Genomic DNA, 27,016 nt, shown 5'->3' on the forward strand with positions numbered 1-27,016 from the left:
TAACCACAATACCTGACACACAGATAGGTGTCAGGTATTGTGGTTATTTGATGCTTGAGTTCTATCACCTCCCTTATGAAGTGGCACAATCTTACCCTCCTTCCACTCCTTTGGAACTCAACCCAGTGCAAGAGTCATATTAAAAAAAATATGTCAAGGCAGATGCCAACTCACTGGCACATTCCTTCAGAATACGTGGTGATATATTATGAAGTCGCGCAGTTTACTTTAAAATGAATAGTCATGAAATCGAGGGAATATAACAAGGATTTATATTTAAGTTCTTATAAATCTGGAAAAGGCATTCGATAAGATAGATGCCAAGAGAAAAGCTATTGATCATGTTATGATGGAAAGTGGCATTAAACATGACATCAAAATTAGTGATACTGAACTCTGATATCTGCATAAAGCAAAGAGCTTACTCCTAAATAAATCCAGTGCAGGTCTTTAGAACACTTTAAATTGAATTCTCTTTTTCTTAGTCAATCTCCCCATGGCTGAGGCCTTGTGACTTAATGTATTAGATATAACATCTTCCAACCTTACTGCAGTAAGAGCAGGAATTTGTTCTAGCCATCTCCCTGCATGAAGAGAATGAACATTTTTACTTTTTCACAAATAACATTATTAAACACATTTGATTGTAAATTTGTTTATATTTAGATACTGCATTGTAGATACTAAAATTTGTGCATGCATTTTATTTACTTATTTATCTTCCTATAACTATTAATTCCTTGTGTAGATAACTGTTTATTAATACCTTTAATATACAGTTATTTTACACTTGGTACATACATTTTATCTTATTCACTAATTTGTCTCCCTATAGGTATTTCTTTCTTTATTTATTAATACCCTGTGTACAACTGTAACCTATGTCCTGGTGCAGTATGACCTATCCTTGCACTATAAAACCACAGATCAATTAATCAGTCAGTTCTGCTATTTAGGCAAAGATTTTAGTGAAGATGGCATATGGGAATATACAATAGAAGACAGTAAAATCAATAGAATATAGGAATGGGAATATACAATAGAAGACAGTAAAATAGAAAACATCTAAATACTTAACTTGCAGTATACAAAACAGTATTCTAACATTATTTTAACTTGCAGTATACAGTGTTTTGTATACTGTATACTTTAACTTATGTATATGAGAGTTTGGCTGAAGAAAAGTATTTGATCAAAGACCAGCACAAATATGAGAGTTCTGACAAAAATTTTGAAAAATTAACAGATGGCATCATTGGAAGAATCATTAACCTCCCTACTGGTCGATGTGGATGAAATAGTGACACCAAATTGCACTTCTTATCCATGTTATTCAATGGGTGTTAGAGCTTCCTATCCAGATTTAGCTGAACGTCTATAGACGTTGTGGCCGGTTGGGGGGTTAAATGAAGATATTAGGAAGGAACTAGACATTTTTGACATTCAAGAATATGTGAGCATGGGTAAACTAAGGTAGTATAGTATGGTTACTTAGACAGAATGGGAGAGAAATGGTTGGCAAAAACAGGTATATGCCAACATTAGATGATTGCAATATAAGATGTGAAAGTATCAGAGTCCCGACAAATAATAAACTAATCTAGAATAAGTATGTTGATAGGAAGTTATTAATAATAATGTAAAATTAATCATGATGTATTATCATAGTATCCTGTACACTCCTGGAATGTACAAATCAGAAATTTGATTATGATGATGATTAAATTTTTGAGATATAACAGAAAAATATTTTAAAAATATATGTATTGGTAAAAGTTGAGCAGCTTTCAGATGTGAACTAGACTTAAGTACATAAACATTATTCAAGAAAAAAATGAGAGTTTGAGAACAGGAATCAAACCTTGGAGATTCAGTGGCAAATCCTGAATAAAACATCGATTGATTCAGCCAAGGCATATGGTGAGGTTATCTGCAAGGATAGAAAAATCAGAACTCCATGATGGACACTGGAAGTTAGAGAGGCAGTGAAGGAAAAGAAGAAAGCATATCAAAAGTTCCTGATGAATAAGTCAGCTTGTGCTCCTTAGAGAATACAGAGACAAATGTAAGAAAGCTAAACACTGTGTAAAACTAGTTAAACAAAAGTCATGGGAAGACTTTGGAAAGAACATAGAAAATAAATATCAAGAAGGTGGCAAGATATTCTGAGAGTTGTTGAAAAAGCTCAGAAATGAGGAAAGAGTGCTATAAAAGGAATTAGAGATATAAAGGTGACACCATGTAAATTAAATATGGAAATAGACAACAGAAAACTGGTGTGGTAGGAAGTCAACTGAATAAATTTATATGGAATAAGAGAGAAATTAGTCCAAACACTAAATTAGCTGTATACAACACAGTTCAAGCCAATTTTAACTTATGGATCTAATAACTGGGTCAGAAATAAACCACTTGACTAAAGACTAGAGACTGCAGATATGAGAGTCCTGAAAAAGATTAGGGACATGAACAGATGGCATCAGTAGCAATATCATATTAAAGACAAGAATATTAGAAAAGTACTTGACATTGTTAGCATCCAGGAATGTGTTAGCAGAGCTAATTTCAGGCTATATGGTCTTAAACAGAATGAGAGGGGAAAGATTAGCATAACTGGTGTTCTCTGCCAGGTTCGCAGGAAAACGACCCAGAGGAAGACTAAGATATAAGTGGATTGATTTCTGTCTTCTAAGATGATATTATATCTTAGAAGACAGAAATATAAGATCTGATAATGATGGAGTCTTGACAACTACCAGTTGATTTGGAGGAATATTATTGATAGGAAGTTAGTAATGATTTAAGTCTTTCATATAAGTACTATCATACTATAATATACACCTCTTGAGGGAACATGTCAGGAATTTGATGATGATGATATTGGTTAAAGATTTTTAAAAACTTTTTTGGTAATGGAAGACAGCACCAAAAACTTTATTTCAAAAGTCAAATCCTTGTTTTTGTTTTTCTTTTTTTTTCCTAAATTTGTTTTTTTTTGAAAAAACTATGCACCATAACAAGACCTCAAAAGTAAAGTCTTGTTAAGTTGCACTAGCATTAATAACAATGAACTGTGGAATCTCTACTACACACTGAAGATGAAGAACAGTTTGGAGAACTGGGTTAGAAGTAAAAACGCTTGACTAAGGGCTGGAGACTGCAGATATGAGAGTCCTGAAAAAGATTAGAGGCGTGAATGGCATCACTGGCAATAACGTATTAAAAATGATGAAATTAGGAAAGCACTTGACATTGTTTGCATCCAGGAATGTCTTCAGAGCTAATATCAGGTGGTATGGTCACTTAAACAGAATGGGAGAAGAAAGATTAGCAAAACAAGTCTACTCTGCCAAGTTGGCAGGAAAAAGACCCAGAGGAAGACCAAGATATAGGTGGATTGATACGGTTAAAAGTGCCTTAGAAGATAGAAATATAAGATCTGACAATGTTGGAGTCTTGACAGGTTACAGATTGATTTGGAGGAAAATTGTAAATAGGAAGTTAGTAATGATGTTAATTTTTCATGTAGTACTATCATATCCTGTATACCTCTTCAGGGTACTGTCAGGAATTTGATGATGATGAAAAATAAAAAACTGAGATTTTTTAATTCATTTAGTTTTACGGTGGTTATTAAGCTGACTGATTTCACTGATGGGCAACTCTTGCCCACAAAGCTTGTAAATCTACAGTACATCAGGACTGTGGAGGTTTTTTAAATTAATTTTTTTTGTAGTTTTATTTATTTTTTAAATAATTCAGAAATCCTAGATACCAGACAAACTTTTCAAGTCACTTCAGGCCTTCAATAAGGAGTGTGGGAATGAAATTCATCTCTACCTAAAGCCATTCAGAGACATTCACCCATAATGGGATTCAGACTTGTGCCCTATTGGTTGGAGAGCAGAGAGGCTGTACATTTGGCCACCTAGGCTGGCATATTTAAAGAACCCACACACACACAAAAAAAAGTGTTTAATCTGAAACTTCATAATTAACAGTACAAACCATTATGGGGAAAAATAAGAGGTACAAATTATAAACAGGGCATATTATTATTACGTAACATCTACGAGCAGTCCAAAGACTCATCGAGGAAGGGCACCTACTCTGCAACTGTCAACCAACTACAATAACTGCAGCTACACCAATGCCATCTACCTTCTACCACCACCACTAGTATTTCCACAGACGATCACAAACAACCATGCACACGGTGGGATTTGAACCCGCAGTCTTTTGGCTGGAGAGCAGATATGCTAACCACTCAGCCAACCAGGCTGGCATATATTATCTGTTCTCTTGGAGAGTCTGTAGATGATTGTTGGCTTAAATAAACTCTGGTGATTAGAGATTATATTGGAGACTTCTAGACAACACCTAGAATTAAAGATGGTTCCTATTTTAGGGAACTATGAAAAGTGTATCATTTCATTGGTTTCTTTGATACACCATTTAGTTCTGTTCTAAATAGGACATTGTGGCTTGTGGAAGAAAAGTGTGCTTAGACCTGAGTTTTCCCTTTCTTTCATCAGCTACATCACTAAGGATGATCATTTTCTAAGCTCAAAATTTCTACTAGTATGACCACTGCCTGATAAATGGTACAAGCAGTGAATTTTATAGACTTCTGAGTGTTTTTGAAAGGGGTTGTTTGCTGTCTTTTGGCAATCTTAAAAAGACTTTGGATTTTCTGGATAGGTTTTTCAGCTACTTTGATGTTTTGTTCCTTTAGTAATATGGCAAAGTTAGTGATATCATTGTATGGAATTGATAGACTCTGCAGTAGATGCTGTTTGTTATGCTTTGGGAGACTTGATCTGCTATTTAATTTTTTAAAAAAAGAGAGGTGGGGGGGGATAACCTGTTGGTCTCTGTACCTCTAAAAAGATGAAGAGTTCTGCAGAGGAGTTTACATTTTTTGAGGTGAGATACCTGATTTTTCTTTTCTCATTGAGATGAAACATTTAGAATGCTTTACAACATAAGTGCTTTTGAAAATCTGGGATTTTTTTTTTTTATGTCATTAAATATTACATTACTTTTTCCCCTTAAAGTAATGTAAATTTAAGAGGGAAGATTGCAATTTTGTGTGTATATGCACACTGCATTGAGATACTCAATGTAGTTGGTTGAGAAAAGTTTGGTAACATGCTTATAAAAATTACCTGAGCAAAAAATTTAAGTAGTATTTTCCAATTGACCTTTATATTGCAGTATACTAAGGCAGCTCATAAATGTAATACAGCTTGAGGAATATGAGAAAGTGAGACAAGAAATTTGTTTTATTAAGTATGCAAATGTTTCATCTTTGGATTTACAATTTTCCTTATCACATATAAATAACAAAATGATGCAGGAGTAAGGCTACCAGTGGACAACTTAAAATTGTATCCTTTGGAATTTATTATTATTACGTAACACCTCCAAGGAGTCCAATGACTCATCGAGGGAGGGCACCTACTCTACAACTCCCCATCTCCACCAACTGCAACTACCTTCATCATCTACACAAACGCCATCTAATGCCGGCCACCACCATTAGTATTTTCACAGACAATCACAAACATTCATGCCCACAGTGGGATTCGAACCCTCAGCCTTTTGGCTGGAGAGCAGATATGCTAACCAGGCTGGGTAATTTATTAAGAGAACGATTATGGGATAGTGAACTTTTGAACTTGCCAGTATGTTTAACCAAGTAGTTAGTGCATCTATTCTCTCCACCTTCAAATGAATCCCACCGTGGGTATGTATGTTTTGTGAATGTCTTTAGATGAATTTCATTACGTGGTATAAGACACTACCTTGCTTATTGGAGGCCTGAAGTGGTTTGAAAAAAGTTCATTTCTTCTCTAGAGTAAGGTTTCTAGATTATCTAAGCCTACTCACAGTTAGACTGTTAGATTAATACATTAGCACTAATGCTAATGTATTAGTCTAACAGCCTTTTGTAGGTGAGCTTTACAAATGATCATAGGTATTAGGAAGTATGATTTGAGGGTACTATTTCATTGAAGCTTTTTTTTTTTCTTCTATAAAATATTCAGTATAATATCACCTTATTTTATTTTTATTATTTATTTATATTTTATTGTTTTACAGAAATGTTGACACTTTTACATCAGAGCTCAGTAGACAGTTTCCTGATATGGCAATAGAAATTCTGCGACCATGTGGTTCTTCTGCTATATTGAAAGTAAAACATAGTTTTTATAATTTTCAGCATTATTATATTAAAATAATTATTGATAATTAAAATTAATTATTGTGACTTAAGCAGGCCTGGCATGAGTAGATATGAAAAGAGACCTCCACATAAGCTGTAAGGAATGTAGAGCTGACAGTGTTCTAATCAGATACAGTCCTCATCTTGTGGTTCACCCCAGTGTTGACTTAAATCACAAATTGAAATAATGATTACAACTTGATGAAATATTATGCCAGTTGGGGTATTGCCAGATTAAACAAGTCTCCCCCCCCCCCCTTCCCGCCACACTATTTTTGTCAGGGTCTCAAGGCGGAATAGTGAAAAATGTGCCATCGAAACAACCTCGCTCAACAGAATTGAAGATAGGCATCATCTTCATTAGAAACATTAACAGAAAAGAGTGGAGTCAGCAGAAAAATTACAGAAATATCATGTTACCGTAATTAGTTTTACTGAGACAAAGAAGATGAAGAATAGGTGAGATACTTCTAAATAATAAGCATATTATCTTCCAGCATCCGTGATCAAGGAAGGAAGGAATGGCTGTAGTATTTGACATGTAAACACAAACTTCTTGCATGAGGCAATTTGAAATAATGATGTGATCAAATTTCATGATTTCACTCAATGTACAAATATCATTTGTACATTGCTGGATTGGATGAAGAAAGATCACTTAGTTTCATGTTTATATAATTGTAGAGTCACTATTTTCTAGTAGTCTTCCCATTAAACTTGGTAGTTTTTTCATTGTGTAGACTTTTGTGGAATGTTTTTGCTGGTATTACTCCACAATTAAATAATCAGATGGGGATAGTAAACTAATTTTATTGATTATTTGACTAGTTCTGTGAAAATCTTTTGTTTCACATCATCAGGAGATTCCATGAATAAACTAAAAAACAGACAATAACATTTAACATATTTGAACATGAATAATAATGGAAAGTACTCATTTACTATGACAATGTTTGCTGGTTCGTGGACTGCTACATACTGCTGGTAACTACATGCATGTCATGATGAATTAGAGAAGACCAGATCTCATGTAAAATTATCCCTTGTTCGTTTTTTTTCCCTGTAGAGGATGTTTCATAATTTCAGCTGAACACTCCTGAAAAAATTTTTTATCTGTGTGGAGCATTTTTGTTTGTTGTCATAATACTTGATGTTTTGTTTCAATTGTATGTGCTGCCAGCTCTGATTAGTGTTTTATTTTGTTCTCGATATCCTTGAAGTGTTCACATTGGCATAACCTCTGACCTGTCTAAATTCAGTTATAGCTGATCTTGTAGGTACCCAGTTTTTTAACAGGCAGATGGATACGGATAGGTTTGGGATTTTTTAGGTGATTAGAGATCTTTTTGATGGGGTAGAAGGCAACTGTTATATTTTATTCATGCAATATCCTTGTTATTTTATATGCGACTCGTTATTTATATATATATATATATATGTGTGTGTGTGTGTGTGTGTGGGAGAATCACTGTTCCTCTAAAGTCTTGATTTTCCTGCTCATCCAATTGTCTTGGACAGGAGTCAGCAACCGACAGCCCAAACGTACATTTTGGGCTGTTGGCTTTATCCTATACTTCGTGATATCGTCATGCAACTTGGTGCAAGTCAATCATGTGAGTCATCATGAGTGGGGATAACAAAGGCGACTTCATCCGACGAGAACCGAGATTTTGGCGGCCCACTTTTACAGCCGCTTTCCCTGGTCCGTCTTTTAAAATTCAATAACATCAACTATTTCTTTCAGAGGATATATGTTGTTAAAAATAATTTCAAAAATGGGTTCAAGAAAACGTAAAATTGCAGATGAAGAAAGAAAGTTTAATGATGACTGGAACAGCAAATATTTATTTATCGAAAATTGGGGTAAGCTCCTTTGTTTTATTTGTCATAAAAGTGTTGCTGTTATGAAAGAATATAATATCAGACATCATTACAAGAATGTTGTAATTTCGTACTATAAATATTTCTGTGTTTTATCATCGTCGTCATCATCAAATTCCTGACATGTACCCTCAAGGGGTGTACAGGATATGATAGTATAACATGAAAAATTTACATCATTAGTAACTTCCTATCTACAATTTTCCTCCAAATCAGTCTGTTACTTGTCAAGACTTCAACATTATCAGATCTTATATTTCTATCATCTAAGGCACTTTGTACCGTATCAACCCATCTATATCTTGGTCTTCCTCTGGATCGTTTTGCTGCCAACCTGGCAGAGAACACTTGTTTTGCTAATCTTTCTTCGCCCATTCTGTTTAAGTGACCATACCACCTGAGATTAGCTCTGCTAACGCATTCCTGGATGCTGACAATGTCAAGTTCTTTCCTAATATCCTCGTTTTTAATATGATATTGCCATTGATGCCATCTGTTCACGCCTTTAATCTTTCTCAGGACTCTCATGTCTGTAGTCTTTGGTCAAGTGTTTTACTTCTGACCCAGCTCTCAGATCCATAAGTTAAAACTGGTTTGAACACTGTTGTTATGTTCCAATTTATGATTATTATGCTTTCAACTATCCTTACATGTGAAACTCCACTTGTCTTTATCCAAATCTTATCTATATACATGATATCACCCAAATACAAATATTCAAGCTTCTTCTCCCCTTAGTGTCCCTAAATATTTATTTTATACTACGCCTTTCAGGACATTTAGTTTAAGATATAAAATTCAAAAACAAGAAGCAATTACCAAAATATGTCTGAGTGTGAATACTAATATGCAATCGTGACCATTATCTAGTAACTTAACAACCCCCCCCCCCCACGTGATTAGGTTCGTACATTGTTATAAGTGGTGCGTTGAGCGGCAATCTCAGACAACTGTATTTTCATTGAACAAAAGTTGAACTCTTGAACTTTTATTGAACTCTTGAACATGGTACAATTCATTCTTTATCAAATAAAACTCAATTCAATACTAAGAATATATAATACAAATTAACACTAGCTAAACACAAGCATTAGGCTAAGATCCTATATGGGAATTGTGATCATGCCGCCATAACAGATTCTATACAAACAAACATATATAGTCCTAGAACTAGTTGACCCTTTATCTAACCCTTACTGGTCTTGATCACACTATAATTCTGTACTTCCTGTGACATATATAATCAGTTACTCTACTTTTCTTACTATGACAATATGGATTAAAGTTATCCTTTCGCTGAGCTAATTCACACTTTTGACCTTTAAAACTCTCTTAAATGAAATACAATGTACATGCATAAATCTCTAGGCACATGAATACTTATTAATTAATAGTAACAAGCTTATTCTCATTCTATTCTAAAATGTACTAAAATCCTAGTATAATTTTCATTAATCCCTTCAACTGTTCTGGTATTGAACAATGATTACAGTTTCATAAGATTTGAATTGACACGAGATTCTTATCATTACCTTTTTACTTGGGTTTTCTACACTGGTTTCTACCCTTTTCCAATTGTACCTTCCTAGAACGAACTCTTCTATAACTTATCACTCCTAAGTTCCTTTTGGCATTAAGATGGGCTTTCACGACCTTTACTTTACATGCTTCAATCAAGGACATACATGGGATCATCCATTCTATGGCTGTAAAAATCACCATGTGGGTACTGACTTCTGTATAGATTTCTTTCTCTCTTTACTATCATTGGATGATGAAACACACTGGCATTATTTTCTTTCTTTTAACTAAACACCTTCCCTCATTTCTTACAATAGGAACATGGAATCGAAATCCCGCACATTTTGTTTCCTTATTGTGTCGGACGGAGAAAACTCCTAACCCATCACTCAGGAACACCGCATGAGACCTATACGAAGACTTGTGAAAAAAACTCTGAGTAAAAAAGCCCCATGGGAGGGGGTTCCTAACCCTTTTATATGATGACCCTAGTAGCACCTTCTTTGATTTCTTTTCCCCCCCCCCCCTTTACTGGAGTCGATTTCACTGACCAATTAGAGTGGCATTTTTCTGCCAAAACATTCTGCGGTCCATGTGCATGCGACTGACATGTGACGAAGTCTCAATTCGTGAATTATGCCCTTGAGCTTTGGTTTTTTTTGTTTAAGCTAACCTCTATGTCATCTATACTAAATTAATCCCCTTTCCAAAATTTTCTAAGAATTAACTGGAATCTTTAATCTCTTATTTCAAGTGTAAAAACTAGCCTCTCACATACAAAATCCTATGCTAGTCTACTTTGCTTTACTTAACCTTATTTTATCATATCACAACTGTAATAAATTCCCCCCCCCCTTTTTTTTTTTTTAGTTCAACAAACAATTTCAGCTATATTTTTCACTTGGATGCAAGCATATTTTTCTTTCTTTTAATTTTATGTATTCGTTACTTTCAAAGGCTCTTAACGATATCTGCTTAGGAACAAGCTTGCTTACTTAGTTATTTATACAGGGTTTTTATTTCTTCTTCTGTTACATCATGATAACTGAAATTTTCACATTCTTAGGTTATCAGGGTGTAACACTGGCTTGTATACAGCTAATTTAGTGTTCCGAATAATTTCTCTCTTATTCCATATGAATTTATTCAACTGACTGCCTACCATACAAACTTTGTCTATTTGTCTGTTGTCTATTTCCATATTTAATTTACCATCTTCAGTAAAACTCGTGCCTAAGTAGCTGAAATGTTTTACTTGTTCCACAGGTTCCCGGTTCACAACACAGTTGACATTTTCAACAATTCTGCCTATTTTCATTGTCTTTGTCTTTTTAATGCTGACCTTCATACCATATCTATTACAGCAGTAATTCAATTTAGTCAGGGAATCTTGCAAACTTGTAGCGGATTTATTTAGAAGTATAACATCCTCTGCATAAAGCAAAGAGCTGACATTGACATCTCCAATTCTGATATCATGTTTAATACCACTTTCCTTCATAATGTGATCCATATAGATAATGAATAACAGAGGAGATAATGTACATCCTTGTCTCACACCAGATTTAATATTAAACCATCTTCCTGTACTTCCTTCAATTCTAACTGCTGACTTACAACTCAAATAAAGACTAAGTATTGCTTGATATAATGCCCCATTGACACCATATAACTGTAGTGTATTGAATAGCTTCTCTCTTGGCACCTTGTCATATGACTTTTCCAGATCGACAAAACTTAAAAACAGATCTTTGTTATATTCCCATGCTTTCTCAACTATTTGTCGTAAAGTGAAGATCTGATCCTGACAGCCTCTAATTGGCCTGAATCCAGCTTGTTCTTCACCAAGCTTTTCTTCCACAATTCTTCTCAACCGTTTCTCAAGTATACTTGCATAGATCTTGCCAGGAACACTCAGTAGGGAAATACCTCTGTAATTCTCACATTCAGTTTTATTTCCCTTTTTATATATGAGTACTATTAGAGCTCTACTCCAATCATTGGGAATTCATCCCTCTGTCCAGGCTTTCTGAACTATGCAGTGCAGCTGCTGTAAGACTTTTATACCACCATACTTCAGCATTTTTGGTCGAATATCATCTACTCCTACTGCCGTTGTACATTTCAAGCCTTTGATGGCTTTTTTTACAGGAGGCAAGGTTGAGATGGTTTGGTCATGCGATGAGGAGGGACGACGAATATGTGGGAAGAAGGGTCATGCAGATAAATGTGCAAGGAAGGAGGAAGTGTGAGCGGACAAAGAAGAGATGGAGGGAGCTGCTAGAAGAGAACTTGAGGATGAAGAACTTGGATGTGGTGACAACCCAAGACAGGAGGATGTGGAGGAGACTCATCATCAACAGTGACCCCACTTAAGTGGGAGAAGCTGCAGAAGAAGAAGAAGAAGATGGCTTTTTCTGCTTCAAGTATAGATATATATTCCTGACTGCATGCATGGTCAGTGTTTTTTACCACTGTGCTATCATCACTGCTTGTTTCTTTTAGCAGTTTTTCAAAGTAATTAATCCATACTTCAAAGATATCTTTTTCTCCTGTTTTCATGTCACCTTTATCATCTCTAACTCCTTTTATAGCACTCTTTCCTCCATTTCTAAGCTTCTTCAACAACCTCCAGAATATCTTGCCACCTTCATGATATTTAATTTGTATGTTCTTGCCAAAGTTCTCCCATGACTTTTGTCTAGCTAGTTTTACACAGTGTTTCGCTTTCTTACATTTGTCTCTGTATTCTCTAAGAGCAAAAGCTGACTTATTTGCCAGGAATTTTTGATATGCTTTCTTCTTTTCCTTCACTGCGTCTTTAACTTCCTGTGTTCACCATGGAGTTCTGATTTTTCTATCCTTGCAGACAACCTCACCACATACCTCTCTGGCTGAATCAATCAGGGTTTTCTTCAAGGCTTGCCACTGAATCTCCAAGGTTTGGTTTCTGTTCTCAAACTGTTTCATTTTTTTTTCAATAATCTTTGTGTATTTTAATCTACAGTTCACATCTGAGAGCTGCTCAACTTTTATTTGCTTTAAAACTTTCTTACATGTTATTCTTTTCAATATGAAATTCAATTTTATCCTGCTCAAGACTAAATAGTGATTGCTTCCAATTTCAAATCCTCTGTACATGCTGGTGCCCTACACCAGGTAGAAAGCATCACTATCAACAATAACATAGTCTATGAGTCTTTTCTTATTCCTTGCCTCTTCTCTCCATGTGAATTTGTGCACATTTTTATGTTGGAACATGGTGTTAGTAATAACCAGTCCATGTCCTGAGCAGAAATTCAACAGGTATTTGCCATTATTATTAGCTTTGCTCTTTTCTCCAAATTTTTCCAAAATATTTTTGTATGTCTGGCAATCATTTTCTACTCTGCTATTTAGATCCCCAATAAGGACCAACGGTTCCTTTTTCGTTGTGTCAGTTGCTTTTTCTAAAGAATCAAAAAATTCCTTCTACCTTAGTAGAACCTTCTGTGGGACCATAGGCACAAATAAGTCTGATTGTCCAGTTCCCCATTCTCATATTTGCCCACATTACTCTACTTGAGACTGACTGCCATTCAAGAAGATTAGTCTCTTATTTTGTGTTGAATACTATGGCTACTCCTTCTTTTTCTTGATTGTCATTGCCTGAATATAACATTTTGTATTTATTGCTCAGAAAGATCTCACCACTTTTTGTCTCTTTTGTTGCAGTCATCCCTATTATGTCGATCTGGTACTTATCTAATTCCTCAGCTATCTCCATTTCTTTGCCATTCAGGCTTCTTATGTTGATAGTACCGATCTTTAACTCTGGTGATGTTGAGTTGAGGTTTGTTTTCAGATTTGTTCCAGTAGCTGACTTTTCGCTGTTCACCCTGGTTCCCTGGGTGAACAGCGAAAACAATGGGGGCCTTGTTTAACCGGGCGACGCCCCAGCCGGCATGATATTTTGTCATGTCGTACCATCATTTTTTATTTTGGTTTAACCAATAAGAATACAATTTGGTCGGCTAAATCCCAAATTGCCAGCCCATCCTCGTTCGTTCACTATCCAGGTAGATACCCAACAGGGTGCACCACGAGAAGGTGAGGATTGGACATTAGGTCAAAAGCCCTGTTCGATTCTTCTCATTCCTTTAAAGGTTATGCGGAGGTATCCTCTCAGTTATACAGCTTTGACCCTTAAACACCCCTTTTGTGTTTTATAAGATTGATATAATAAAAATTGATAACTTAAATATTTTTTTCATGCACTGTTTTCTCTTAATTAAATGCTTGAGGCCCGATTATTAAAAATAAAAGTTGAATGTGTCCTGCGAGTCTGAAAAGGTTGTCGATACCTGGTCTTGGAGATTGACATGATTTTTTTGATTAATGTTGGTAGGATGGAACTCGGGTATTCTAACTCGTTTTTTTATTTTTTAATCTATATTAGTAGAAATTCTGTAAGTGCTCTTGCATAGGTAATGGATAATGCTTGTTTACTGTGCCAGATGGCGATGGGATGTTGTTTGTAAGTAACATCCAGTGTTTATTGTCTTCCTATAAACTGATAAATTGAGTGTTTTGTTCAGATACCTTAACAAATATATAAAGAAATAGTAAAAACCTTTGTTTGCCTTTAATTCAACACTGAATTAGAGTGCGAAGGTTGGTGAGTTATGTGACAAATTCTTCTGATTAGAAAATAGATCCAAGACACATTATGAAAATGTCGTTGACATATCTCTGCTATACTTCAGATCATGACACAGAAAACAGGCATTAACCATTCCCTAATGCCATGCTCTAACATAAAGATACACATAAATTCAACTGGAGAAAAGACATGAGAATTAAGACCTTATTGACTACTTTATGATACATAGTGAAATTTTCATACTGGTTCAGAATCACTTGCTATTTCAAATTCTCCATATACAGAGAATTTGAAATAGCAAGTGATCACTTTTTAGTTTGGAGCAAGATAAAAGTGAATATTATATTGAAAAGAAAATTGTATAATAGTTTAAAAGAATTTCAACCACTGAACTTTGAAGTGGGTTTTATTGGTAATGCTAAATTAATTAACGTATTAGTGAAGAAATGTTTGCATTTATCTTAATGAAGCTACACATCTTGTGTCTGCGTGATTAGCCAAGTGGCTATGCACTTTGCAACCATATGCCTGGGTTCGATTCCCGTCGCTGACGTGAGGAATTTAGGATCCTTCTCAGACACAGCCAAGTTAGTTTATCTTGGGCATGGACTGCAGGTTTTTCTCCCTAGTTTATTTGGGGTTTTTCATCCTGGAAGTAAGCAAACCGGCCTTAAGAGCTCAACGCTTCTGCAGACATAGGATACACCAGGAGGCATAGGGCTTAATCATCTTATCCTTGTGTATGGTTGCAGTTAAATGAATAGAAAACCCTTGACACCGTAAGATAAAAAGGAACAAGAAGAAGCTACACATCTTTTAGCTACACAACTAATAGGTTGATTAATTCCTCTAGTATTATGACCAGTAAAACACAGGTTATTCTTAGTTTTAAATGTATAAAAGTTTTTCAAAAAAAAAAAATATATATATATATATATATATATATATATATATATCAAGTTGGTATATATATTATATCAATTTAAAATACCAGTAGTATTTAAAAAAATAAATGAATAAATAAAAGCTTTAGACAAGAATGTAACTTTAGAGACACAATGGAAAAATCTAAAGAAAGTGATTAATTCAACCTCCCTGGTTGTGATGTTTGGAGGAGGAGGATAGAAAATTTTCAACTTCATGGTGGACTCAAGAAGTCAGAGATAGTCTCAGACAACAACAAAAAAGTATTTGATGTATTCCTAGCAAAGCAAGCAAGTGAATAGATGCTCTAATAGAATACATAAAAAAAAAAAATGTAAGAAAGCTAACTATGGTAAGAGTAGCTAAACATAAGACCACTAAGAATATCATTATTATTATTAAGAGAAATCTCCAGGGTGTCAGAGACTCATCGAGGGAGGCCACATGCTACACACACTAGCTATCATACTTATTTTTGAATTCATTCACACTGCTTGCACTCACAACATCCAGTGGCAATCCATTCCAATCATGCACCACCCTCTGAGAGAAAATTCTAGCCCTCACTTTCTTCTTAATGGCATTCATTCTCATGGACTATAGAACATAAATATCACAAAGATGACAAAATATGGTGGTGATTTTCATGTCAAACAAATTTGACATGAAAATCAGCTTTAAAAGACAAACTATAAAAATAGGCAGGAAAATGGGAAAACATCAACTGTACCTTGAATGGAGAACCTATAGATCAAGTGAAATATTTCAACTATTTAAGCACAATTTTGGCAAACAATAGAATAAGCAAAGCTGCTGTGGTTGGAAACCAGTTGCATAAATATGGAAAAAGAGAAAAATCAGCCCAACACTAAACTTGCAGTATACGAGTGTTCAGACTAATTTTATCTATGGTTCTGTGTGTCAGGCTGGAAATAAAATGGTTGTTGAGAGTTCTAAGAAAAATAGGGGAGAGTAGTTTCATGTGGCAGTCATATGAAACTATTAGGAAGGAACGTTAGTATTCATAAATGTTAAGAAAGAGCTGATCTAAAAACATAATTAAAGCAGATGTTTTTGATGTCAGGAAAAATATCCAGAGGAAGATCAAGATCTAGGTGGATTATTGATGTGTTTAGAATACTAAAATATGAGATCTGCAGTATTGGAGTCCTGACAAATAATAGGCTAATAATAGAGGCATAGATCTCCAAGAAAATTATTGATAGGAAGATAGTAATGACATGAACTTATTCATGCTATTACTACTATCATAGTATCTTGTACACTCCATGAGGGTACATATCAGGAATTTGATAATGAAAAATTGAAAAGAAAAAAAAAATCTAGATATTAGGTGTAATTATTTTGAAATATTATTAATTGAGAAAATTAGGATAGTGGCAGATAGCATTATTGCAGTAATGCGTACATAACAGTATTGGAGGTTGCATAAGTCATGTATTTTTCTACAATGATACGAGAGTTGTTATAGATAGCAATACTCAATCAGAAATGAACTACTAATAAGTTTATGTGCTGTCTGCACTGTATTCAAATTTAAATGGCTTCTTTGCATAACTCATATGGATTGGTTGGATGGTCAGTTTCCAGATGATTATAGTAATACTTCATTGTGTCTATCTATAAAAGTAGAAATAAAAATGTGAGAATTACACAGGAATTTTCTTACTGGGTTTTCCAGGTAGATATGTGAGCATGGTTGAAACAAGAATAAAAAAAATTATCAAAAAGAAACTTGAAGAACAACCTGGGTTCAGACCAAATATAAGTTGTCAAAACTAGATTGTTTACTTTAATACAAGTTGAGAAATTACAATAGTATAACACATCTATTTCAGTTTATTAAATATGATAAGGTACCAAGGGAAAATCTATTCATAATTCTACAGATAATTATTTGATGAAATTCACTGACCTAGTTGTTGACAAAGCAGATAGTGTATCCATTCTCATACCAGAAGTCCTTGGGTTTGACTCTCATCATGGATGTTTGTGAATATCTTCATGTGGCAGATGAATTTCATTTGCCTTGTGTGAAACTGTCACTTTGCTTATTGGCAACCTGAAGTGGCTTGAAGATCCATGTTTGGATCTACAGCAGGATTTCTGGATTGTCTGATTCTTAGTTCACTCATGATACAACTATTAATGTGCACTGTAGATATTAGAATTGAAGGACACCCAAGAAGATAGCTTGATGTATCATCAGATATAAGGCAAGTGGCATGTCATGTATTCATGACATGCCACTTGCCTTATATCTGATTCATCATCTGTGTGGATAATTTATGAAGGAAAGTGGCATTAACCTGATATTGAAATCCAAGGTATTAAACTGAGTTTTTACTCTGCGCAGAGGACATCATACTCTTAAATATTCAGGCCTGGTTAGTCCAGTGGATAGCATTTCCACTCTCCAGGCTGTGGATTTGAATCCCTCTGTGGTCATGTATATTTGTAAATGCCTTCGAGTGATAGTACACTAAATAGAAACCAAGGACTTGTACTTCATGATATCTGGAAGTCATTAATTAATACATGTAACATTCACGACCTCTCCTATGCCAGCAGCATACAAAGTTTGCACAACAATGTATAGACTGCACATGATATGCCTAATGATACATGTATTTAAATGATTAAACTATCAATCCAGTATATGCCAGTTTATAGAAATAATAGGTGTTGGAAAATGTTTGAGTTTTTTGTTATTTTTTTTTTGTCTGTGTTAATGCTGATATCATCTTCAGGAAGATGTTTTCAGCATTAACACTTCTCCAACATGGCAAAACATGTTGGAGAAGCATTCAGTTTTAATGAATAAAAAAGTGTATTAGTCAAACCTGCTTAATTACTAAAGTTAATGTTAAAAACATTTAATTTTCTTGACCATAAAACTCTGGAATAACTTTTAATTTATATTGATCAAGTATAATAAACAACCCTGAAGATGCCAACAGCCTTAGTTGGTAAAACTAGTTGGTATAACATAGTTGTTTATTATATGCACTTGATCAATATAATCCCATTAAAAGTTATTAAAGTTATTTACTATCTATCTAAAACTAAACTAAACATAATTTATCGTAGACCTTTTTTTAAAAAAAAACAACTAAGTATCTTTTTTTGTGTGCACTCATAATGACAATCTTCCTCAATATGCCACCTAGCAACAACCCCCCCCCCCTCTCTGCTGCTACCCCCCAAATGAAGAGAATACCAATAACATGTTACCAGAATTCTGCAGTACTTTCACACAGACTGATTCTGCTGTTTTATTTAAGCCACCTACTGCAATCAGTGTCCAGATAAGTACAGTGAATAGAAAAGGTTTAGATATCATTTAAAACTGTTTCCACTGCTTTTATGTTACCTTTTTAAGTTAATGAACACATGTAAAAATTGGTTACCCCAAATACATTTTAATCATTTAATTTAATTTTTCTTTTAGATTACTTTGGCTAGAACTTTGAAAGCCTTAGTTATTCTTCGAGGATTGATTATAGAATGGGTGGTAGTTAAAGGCTATAATGAAGATTTCCAGTTGGAAGATGGCAAAGTAAAGAAAATAAGTTTTATTTAATTTGTTTTTGTTTTTTTTAATGTTCTTCTTAACATTATAATAGTGTAAGGCTAAAAGAACATTTTAAAAAGTACCGTATGTATATACTTTTTTATATTCTTGATAAACTAGTAAGAGTCTGTCATATGAATGGGTTGTCATTGCTGTCAAATAGTATTGCTCTAGGATTCGTATCTAGCTGAGTTTTCATAATTTAAAAAAATAAAATAAAATAAAAAATTCATGCAATATATATATGTTAGTTGTTATAGTTCAATTCTTTTCTTGCTTTCATTGGTGGCATAGCCATAAAATGCTCTTGTTCCAAAATGAGTAAATGTAGATTTGTGTCTGACTGAATGTGATGATAGTGGTTCTCATTTGCTTTTTTGTTAGTATTGATGCTGTTATATTACAATTGATATTCATGTTGTACTTGTTGAGATATCCCACTTAAGTTTCTTCATGATTTTGTATATATATGATTTAAACTGAACCAGCTTTAATTTATGTGCACTTGCAGATTGAACAATGGATGTTACATTATAGCATTTTAATATTGAATTTCAGTATTTGTATTTCACTGCAGTTTCACTACAGGAAACAAATATATTTTAATTACATAATCTTAAATTATCAGTTTATACATTTGAGTAAAGGTAGGGAAAATACCCTATCGAAATGGCAGTTACCTATAACCAGTGGTGAGCTATAAGGGGCTCGTGCGAGCCCTTTGTTAAATTTTTTTCAAATTTGCGAGCTTCTTGTTTACTTTTTATTTAAAAAAAAACACATAATTTTTTGAAATATATTAAGCCACAAACTCGTATGGTAACCTAACAAAAATTATTCTGTTCAGCAATGTATAGATTATTTGGAATTATTGTTTCAACTCCTCTATAATGAATGCGCCCTCTATAACAAAAGTTTGAAAATAAATAAAGATAGTATGCTCTATCTTTACCCTTCTTCCTTTTGGTAGCCAATTGTATGGTAAAACCAGTAGACAATCAAATGTTTGTAAAAATGTCATCAGCGGGTTGTTCCACTGGACATTAGTTCTGTGTTTTCGTCAGTACACTGATGTATAACAATTGTTTGTGTTTAAAATTTAAAAATAATAATACATTTAAAAACTGTATATTCCGCAAATTTTATTTTTATAATTGTAAAAGTATTTTTACCCGTGAAACATGAAAAGACAGTGAAATTCATTAAATTTTTTTGGGAAAAAAAATAACGAAAAGTGATTCTGTTGATTCTGCTGCTGTTGAAAATGAAGTTGAAGATAATAAGCACATTGATTCAATGAAGATGCAACAAGTTGGAGGAGAAAAAGAAAATCATTTATCTGATTGCTGGAACGAGAAGCAAGCATCGTATTTCTAAACGCAGTATAAGTGGTTAGAAGTTAAATATGGTAAATTAGGATGTTATGATTGCTCAAAATATAAAAACTTGGGTGTTGAAGGAGAAAAAAAGTTGTCACTTATCAAAGGAATGGGTAGAAATGAAAATGGAACCGAATGGAAACACTACAGACTCAAGAACCGCATCTTTGCGTAAAAAGTTATCCAAATATAATGAATCATTTGCTCATGAAATCATAAAAATAAATTAAGAATGTAGCGAATCTATATTATCAAATTTAATTGACAAACTAAATGAAAAAGAAATTTTGATAACTTCAAAAATGTTTAATTCTGTTTATAATTTGGTTTAGAGAAACCGACCAATGTCTGATTTATCAGATTTAATCAAGCTGCAAATTAAAAATGGTATTGATCTAGGATTATCATTGAATTCTAGATTCTCAGGAATTAGAATAGTTGAACATATTTCTAAACAAATAAAATTAGAAATTAGAAACAAATAAAATTAAATATTCTCCAAAATAATAGAAAAAAAAATTGCAAAATTTTTATAGCAGACAAATCGATAATGTTGTCAATTCGTCTGCTATTATAGAAAAGTATTTTAGTTATTCACATACAAGTTGAGCTCACTGAACCATGTATGATTTTTGTAGATCTTGTAGAACTAGAAAATACCACCGCAGAATGTATAATTGCTACTTTAAATTCATATGGATTTTCTGGTAACTTTAAAAAATCATCTCATTGCATTTTGTTCTAATGGAGCTAGTGTAATGTTAGGAAACAAATCAGGTGTTGCAATCAAACTTCTACAAAAATTTCCCAACATTGTGATTTGGCATTGCCATAGCTCATCGTTTTACAATTAGCATTAGATGATTCGATAAAAAACATTAAAGAAATAATCATTTTGAAATATTTATGGATAAATTATATGCTTTTTTATCATCAATCGCCAAAAAATCAACGAGAATTAAATAAGATTGCAAAAGACCTTGGTATCGAAATTTTAAAGATCGGCCGTGTGTTTGGAGCATGATGGGCAGCTTGCAGTTTATGAATGGCTCTTGCTGTATAGAGAAAATTACCCAGCTTTATGCAAGCATTTTCCATCGAACGATAAATATAAGGGCTTTTTAAACCAACTTCTCAATTTGAATTTTAAAAAGATCTAGCATTAATGATTGATATCCTACAGGAATTTTCATATCTGTCAGAAGCTCTACAAAGTCGCAATATAAGTATTATAAGAGCTAACTCCTTAATCATGCGAACAATTAATGCAGTTAATAATTTTAAAAATTCTGTAGGTTCTTGTGAATCTAAAATTGATACCATGTTAAAATCAAAAGAATTTGAAGGAATAGCAAATCAGATTTCACAAACTACCATGAGAAACATTACTAAAACCCTCTTATAATGTCTTTAAAGGATAGATTAATGCAGCAAAGAAATTTTAAATTTAAAAATTAAAATTATGAGGATTTGGAAGATGAAGAACTGTAAAACATTTTAAATGTATGTTATCCTGAAACATGGAATATGAAAGAAGTTACGTGTCCATGGTTAGAAGGAAAAAAGAGAATAAGATCTTTAAATTTTATTTTGTAATATGAAATTAAAATTAATGATTTTAGAGAGTTAGTGGAAATGGCTTTGACTGGAAAGTTACAAAATGAAATTCCCAGTATGCTGAAAAAAGCCAAAGTGATTATGGCAACAATTGCAGTTTACAGTGCTGAAGCCAAATGAGCTTTTAGTGTGATGAATAATATCGTAATGATGAAGAGATCTTCCCTCACTATAACATATTTCGGATTTAATGACAATATGTATAAATGGGAAACCCTTAAATGAATTTAATCCGAATCCCTATGTCAAATATTTTCTAGAAAATCATCGCTCGGCTATAGATCCTCCTAGAAGAACACAAGACGTGAAGGAGGAAGGAAATAAGGTGTGGCAGCTGTTGTCATAAGTATTTCCTTAAAGTAATTGTTTGTAAATGTTAACCTGTAATGGAGAGAGGTTTTTTCTGGGTAAATGTGCACCAGACAGTGAGTTTTTTTTTTTTTTTTTTTTTCCCCATGTAAATCATCTCGAAAGTGATTTTATTAAATAAAATATCATAGTTACTGTTACTACCATTTTACAAATAAGAATTCACTTTTGGTAATAACATATAAATAAATAGGACTATGAAATAATGCCCTTTGATTTGTACTGTTGATTATCACTTGAATTATAAAAACAAAAGAGAAATATAACGTATTTCAATATTATTGTGTTTTAGATAATATTTATGTATTATTTATAGATTGTTTGTCATAAAAACTTCTATCGTAAACAAAACAAATTTATTTTGTTTATAAACACCCTGCAAACATCCATTCGTGTTCACAAACATCACGCTGTGGGCATGGATGTTTGTGATTGTCTGTGGAAATACTAGTGGTGGAGGTTGGCAGTAGATGGCATTGGTGTAGTTTTTTTGTTTGTTTGTACAACAATGCGAGCCATTGGCATAGCTCACCACTGCCTATAACTGACCTTGGAGTCTTCACAACTGCTGACTGCTCAACATAATTTCTTTCATGAAAGAAAAAACTTGTCATGATTACAACTGTCTGCATATTTTGTTTGATAACACTGCTTAGAAAGCTAATATTAATTGTTCTCATTTTTTCAGCTTGTTTTATCCTATTGCCGAGCAAAGGTCTCTTCCAGTATTCTCCACTTGTCTCTTTTCTGGGCTCATCTAGTTTCCTGCTATTCCTGTGATCTCCTCATTCTCTCTCCTTCTCTCTGCCTTATCCTTTGTCTTCCTTTGGATATTTCACTCTAGGAATCTAAACTGCAGTAGGGCTTGTCAGTTATCTTTCATTCTGCATAAGTAGTTAGCCCAGTTCCATTTTAATTGTTCAGCTTTGTGAATAACCTCAACAGTTTTTGTGATCCATTTAAATTGTCTGCATTTTTTACTTTCTATGCTCTTTTAATTCTCAAAATATTTCTTTCTTTGTTCTAAGTGTTTAATTGTTTGGTCATTTCTTTTGTCAAGAGCTAAGCTTGGGCACTATACTCCAATGTGGACATGTGATGATGGAATCCATTAGCTTCCTTTTAAGAGAGCGAGATAAGAAAATCAATTTTCTCCCATTGGCCTAATCTCTAATAATTATTCCATTATTGTCCAGAGTGCTTAATAAATATAAGCTCCACACCACATTCAAACTAGCAACTGTCATCCATTCACTTAAAGAAAATGTATCCATTATCACATCCAGGAATATAAAGTGTCTCGTACTTGTGACTTGGCTTACTTGGATAGACAAGAAGATCTGATGACATCTGCCTCAGAGAATATAAGAAATACATTTACCACTAATGGCAGACCATGCTTTGGACACCCTTTTCACACAGGATTAGTTTGCTTTTTTTCTCTGACATGTAATGACTAGCTGTTTCATAGCCAGTCATTACATGCCAGAGAAAGTATTTTTGGAATCAGGACTGGCTATGAAACATTGCTCAAATCTCAACAAGTATGCTGTATCAACTTGCCAAAAATCTGGGAGGCAGTTATTTAAGATTGAACTAATACTTAAAAGTAAAGCTGGCTGAGTGTGGATAGCATACCTGTGTTAGATCCTAAATGAAGGAATCTTGGAAAGAAATCATTCATTTAGGGTCTAACATATAAAAATTGCAAACATAGAGAAACACCTGCAGATCAGTTGTAATTAAAAGTGAAACTTCTTCTTTATGTAAAAATTTGTATTCTTTATTTAAGCACCTTATATTTAAACTATTGTGATTAATTTGAGATTTCATTTGTATGTCTTAAAAAAGAGGGATAATGTGAATTAAATTTAAGCCTTACTTAAGCTATGTAAAATCTATTGTGAGTCATCATAAAGCTGTTAAGTATTAATTCCTGGAAGGCCTAAAGCTACACACGTACAGCGTAACGCTGGCGGGTATAGCTTATTCGGAAAATCACGTAACCATGTATTCCATGAATCTGAGTATATCAGCGTCGTAGAAATGAAGGATAAGCCAAAGGGTGAAATTAGTAAGGATCGTGTGCAAAAAGGTGCTGAAAAAGAGGGCGCTCTATAGGAGTATAAAAGGGGGTTGAGCCTGGAACACATTGCTTTTTTCTCTTGATCTCTTGTCGTATCGTTTTCCTGTTGGGTGGTTTGGAAGTTGGCAGGCAGTTTCGCGTAAGGGGGGGTGAAGTCTGTGATGTCGGGCAGCGAGCGTTCGTAAAGAAATGAAGTTGGATTCTATGCAATGCTGAAGGTAAAACATTCCAGTCCTAGCAGAATCAAGCCATCGCTGAAAAGCCCCATCGAGTTGTTCCTGAAATGCAAAGAATTTGAGTCTGTTTCCGTCAGAAAGAATGAAGATAGCGTAACCCCTACGTTGGCGTATAGACAGCGAAAAGGATTGAGAAATATCCAGACAAAAACTTGGTTCAGAACGACGCGGAAAAAAGTCGGTAAGGTGCTATTGCTCTAATTTTGTTTGAATGTTCATTAGAAGAAAGAAGATTGTTTACGATTGTGAAATTAAGAACTTTATATTAAGAAACTCTGTGGACAGTCACTATTTAGAAAGTTAACCTCGTTTGTGAGTAAGAAGAATTGTTTAGGAGAGATCTTTTGTAACTTGTATGTGATAGGATTAACTTGATGCGATATGAAAGGTAGAATTTAGTGTCTCAGTAACATTAGAATGGTTGATAGTTTGTTCTTACTCGTAATACTGCTAGAAGGAATTTAGCTTAACTTATTATCATTTGATTTATATCCCAGTGTGTAATTACTGTGTTTAGCATGCCTTATAAGTTTTAATTAGTTCAAATGTGTTAATCTCTTAGTTCGAGTTTTGTTTAGTATTGAGCATAATTCACTGTATGAATTTTGTATTGTTTTTTAGATATTCCAATAAACATGTCATATTTTCCTGAACCTGAGTCATGCCTGATTACGATTCCAAATTACCACTTATAAAAATAGAACCTATTTTGGCAGGAAGGATTTAGAGAGTGAATATAAAATATAGATTTTGGTCACGACTGCAATAATCTAGATCTATACAGCAGTAAAATAAGATATTATGTAGGTAATCTTCAGACTCTAGTATTGTATCCCTGAGCAGGGATCTTTTCTGCTATAGGATACTGGCTGGTGCAGCTAAATATAAATTTGCCAGTATCCGAAGAGGAAACAATCCTAGATATAAGAATAAGATTAAAGTAAGAGAAGAAAGAATAAATAACAAAAGATAAATATATAACAATAGAGCAGCCGGTAGGATTTTGATAGAAGAAGGTTTAAAGATGGAAGGATAGATATAAAATTAAGTCTAAAATAAGAATAAATTAAAGGTAAAACAGCTAAATGAGAATTAAGCATAAATAAGTATAGAAACATCGATATAACAAATAAAACAACTTTTTAACGCCTGCTTTCCAACCCATAGGCCATGGGTATTTGTAAAAGCCTGCTCTGGATAAGCTTGTATAGCTCCTTGAGTTTTATAAGGCTTGTATTTTAATAAAAAACTTATTTCCCAACAGTAGATTGCACCAAATTTTAGTTTTTAGTATTGTCTGTTACAATTTTAAAGCATTCCATTTACATTACTTACATTTATCATTAACTTATTGTTACTCTTTGTGTACTGTGACAAAGTGGTTGTGCTCTGAAGATGCTACGTACATTAGCAAAATATTAGCAGCTAAAGAATTTAATTAAATATTTATTTTCTCTGTGTTGTGAATTAAGCTGCAAAAAAATCAAACAGCTATCAGCACTCAAAACACTCATCTGAGGTCAACCAGAAACAATGCTTTATGAATGAACAAGGTTTAGGAAAAACATTTCTACTACAGATCACTTCATGTAATAAACAAATTATTCATTTTAAGTCATTTGGGATTTCAGCCATTTTAGGATTGAATTAATACTTGAAAAACTTCTTTATCCAATAATAGATGTCACCAAATTATGACTTTATTTCTTTGTGTTGTCTGTTTTAAATTTTAAACAGTTGCCACTATATAATTAATTGTTGCTGTTTGCATACTCTGACATTGTTTGTGCACTTAAGATGCTGGATGCAGAGAAATATTCTTCTTCTTTCTCAGTCTTGGTCATTCCACCTGCTGGATGAAGGCCTCCCCCTGTTTTGACCACTTCTTTCTATCTTTGACAGTCTTCTTCCACTTCTTGTCAAAGTTTCTAAGGTCATCATCCCATCTAGTCCTTGGCTTTCTTCAGTTTCTTCTTCCGGTTGGTATCTAGTTTGTAAAGCTCCTTGGTCCAGCATCCATCCTCTTTTCTCATTACATGACCTGCCCATTTCCATTTTCTGGTCTTAATATGAGTTAAAATGTCATTTATCTTGGTTTGCTCTCTAATCCAAGAGTTTCTTATTTTATCTTTTAAAGAGATCCCTAGGATGTTTCTTTTGAATTTTCTTTGAGAATCTACACTGTTTTCCAGTCTTTTTTGTTAGGTTTCAGGTCTCACTACTATAAGCCAAAACTATGTTCCATTCTTAAGAGTGGCATCCCATTGTGCCTTAAAAGGAAAGTAATTGATCAATGCTTATTACCAGTTGTGGCTTATAGTAGAGAAATATTAGCAACCAAATAATTAAATAAGTATGTTATTTATGTGCTTGACATTAAACTTGCTTTGTAGTGTTTCATGTATAAAAAGATTATATTTGATTTTTACCACTGGTCTTGAATGGATTTATTAATAATGTAGAGTTTACCAGAGTAGGTAACAATTCTTCAGATCTAAATTTTAACAGTTCAACATTTAATTTGCCTTAACCTGGAA

At 33.7% G+C, this 27,016-nt stretch overlaps 1 protein-coding gene across 3 annotated transcripts in view; it reads left to right on the forward strand.

Moving 5' to 3' along the window:
• MED27 (mediator complex subunit 27) overlaps window positions 1-27,016 on the forward strand; it is a 139,424-nt gene that overhangs the window by 22,070 nt on the left and 90,338 nt on the right. For all 3 annotated transcript variants that reach the window (XR_016548665.1, XM_090396611.1, XM_090396613.1), the window contains exons 4-5: window positions 6,106-6,199; window positions 18,670-18,777. Coding sequence is in view for 2 of the 3 variants with exons in the window: in XM_090396611.1 (XP_090252737.1) it covers window positions 6,106-6,199; window positions 18,670-18,777 (202 nt within the window). In the remaining variant the exon portion in view is untranslated. The remainder of the gene's footprint in view (window positions 1-6,105; window positions 6,200-18,669; window positions 18,778-27,016) is intronic.

The sequence above is a fragment of the Typopeltis vanoorti genome, chromosome 8, assembly GCF_054136105.1.
Source record: "Typopeltis vanoorti isolate ZY-2024b chromosome 8, IOZ_Tvanoo_1.0, whole genome shotgun sequence".
Classification (NCBI taxonomy): domain Eukaryota; kingdom Metazoa; phylum Arthropoda; class Arachnida; order Uropygi; family Thelyphonidae; genus Typopeltis; species Typopeltis vanoorti.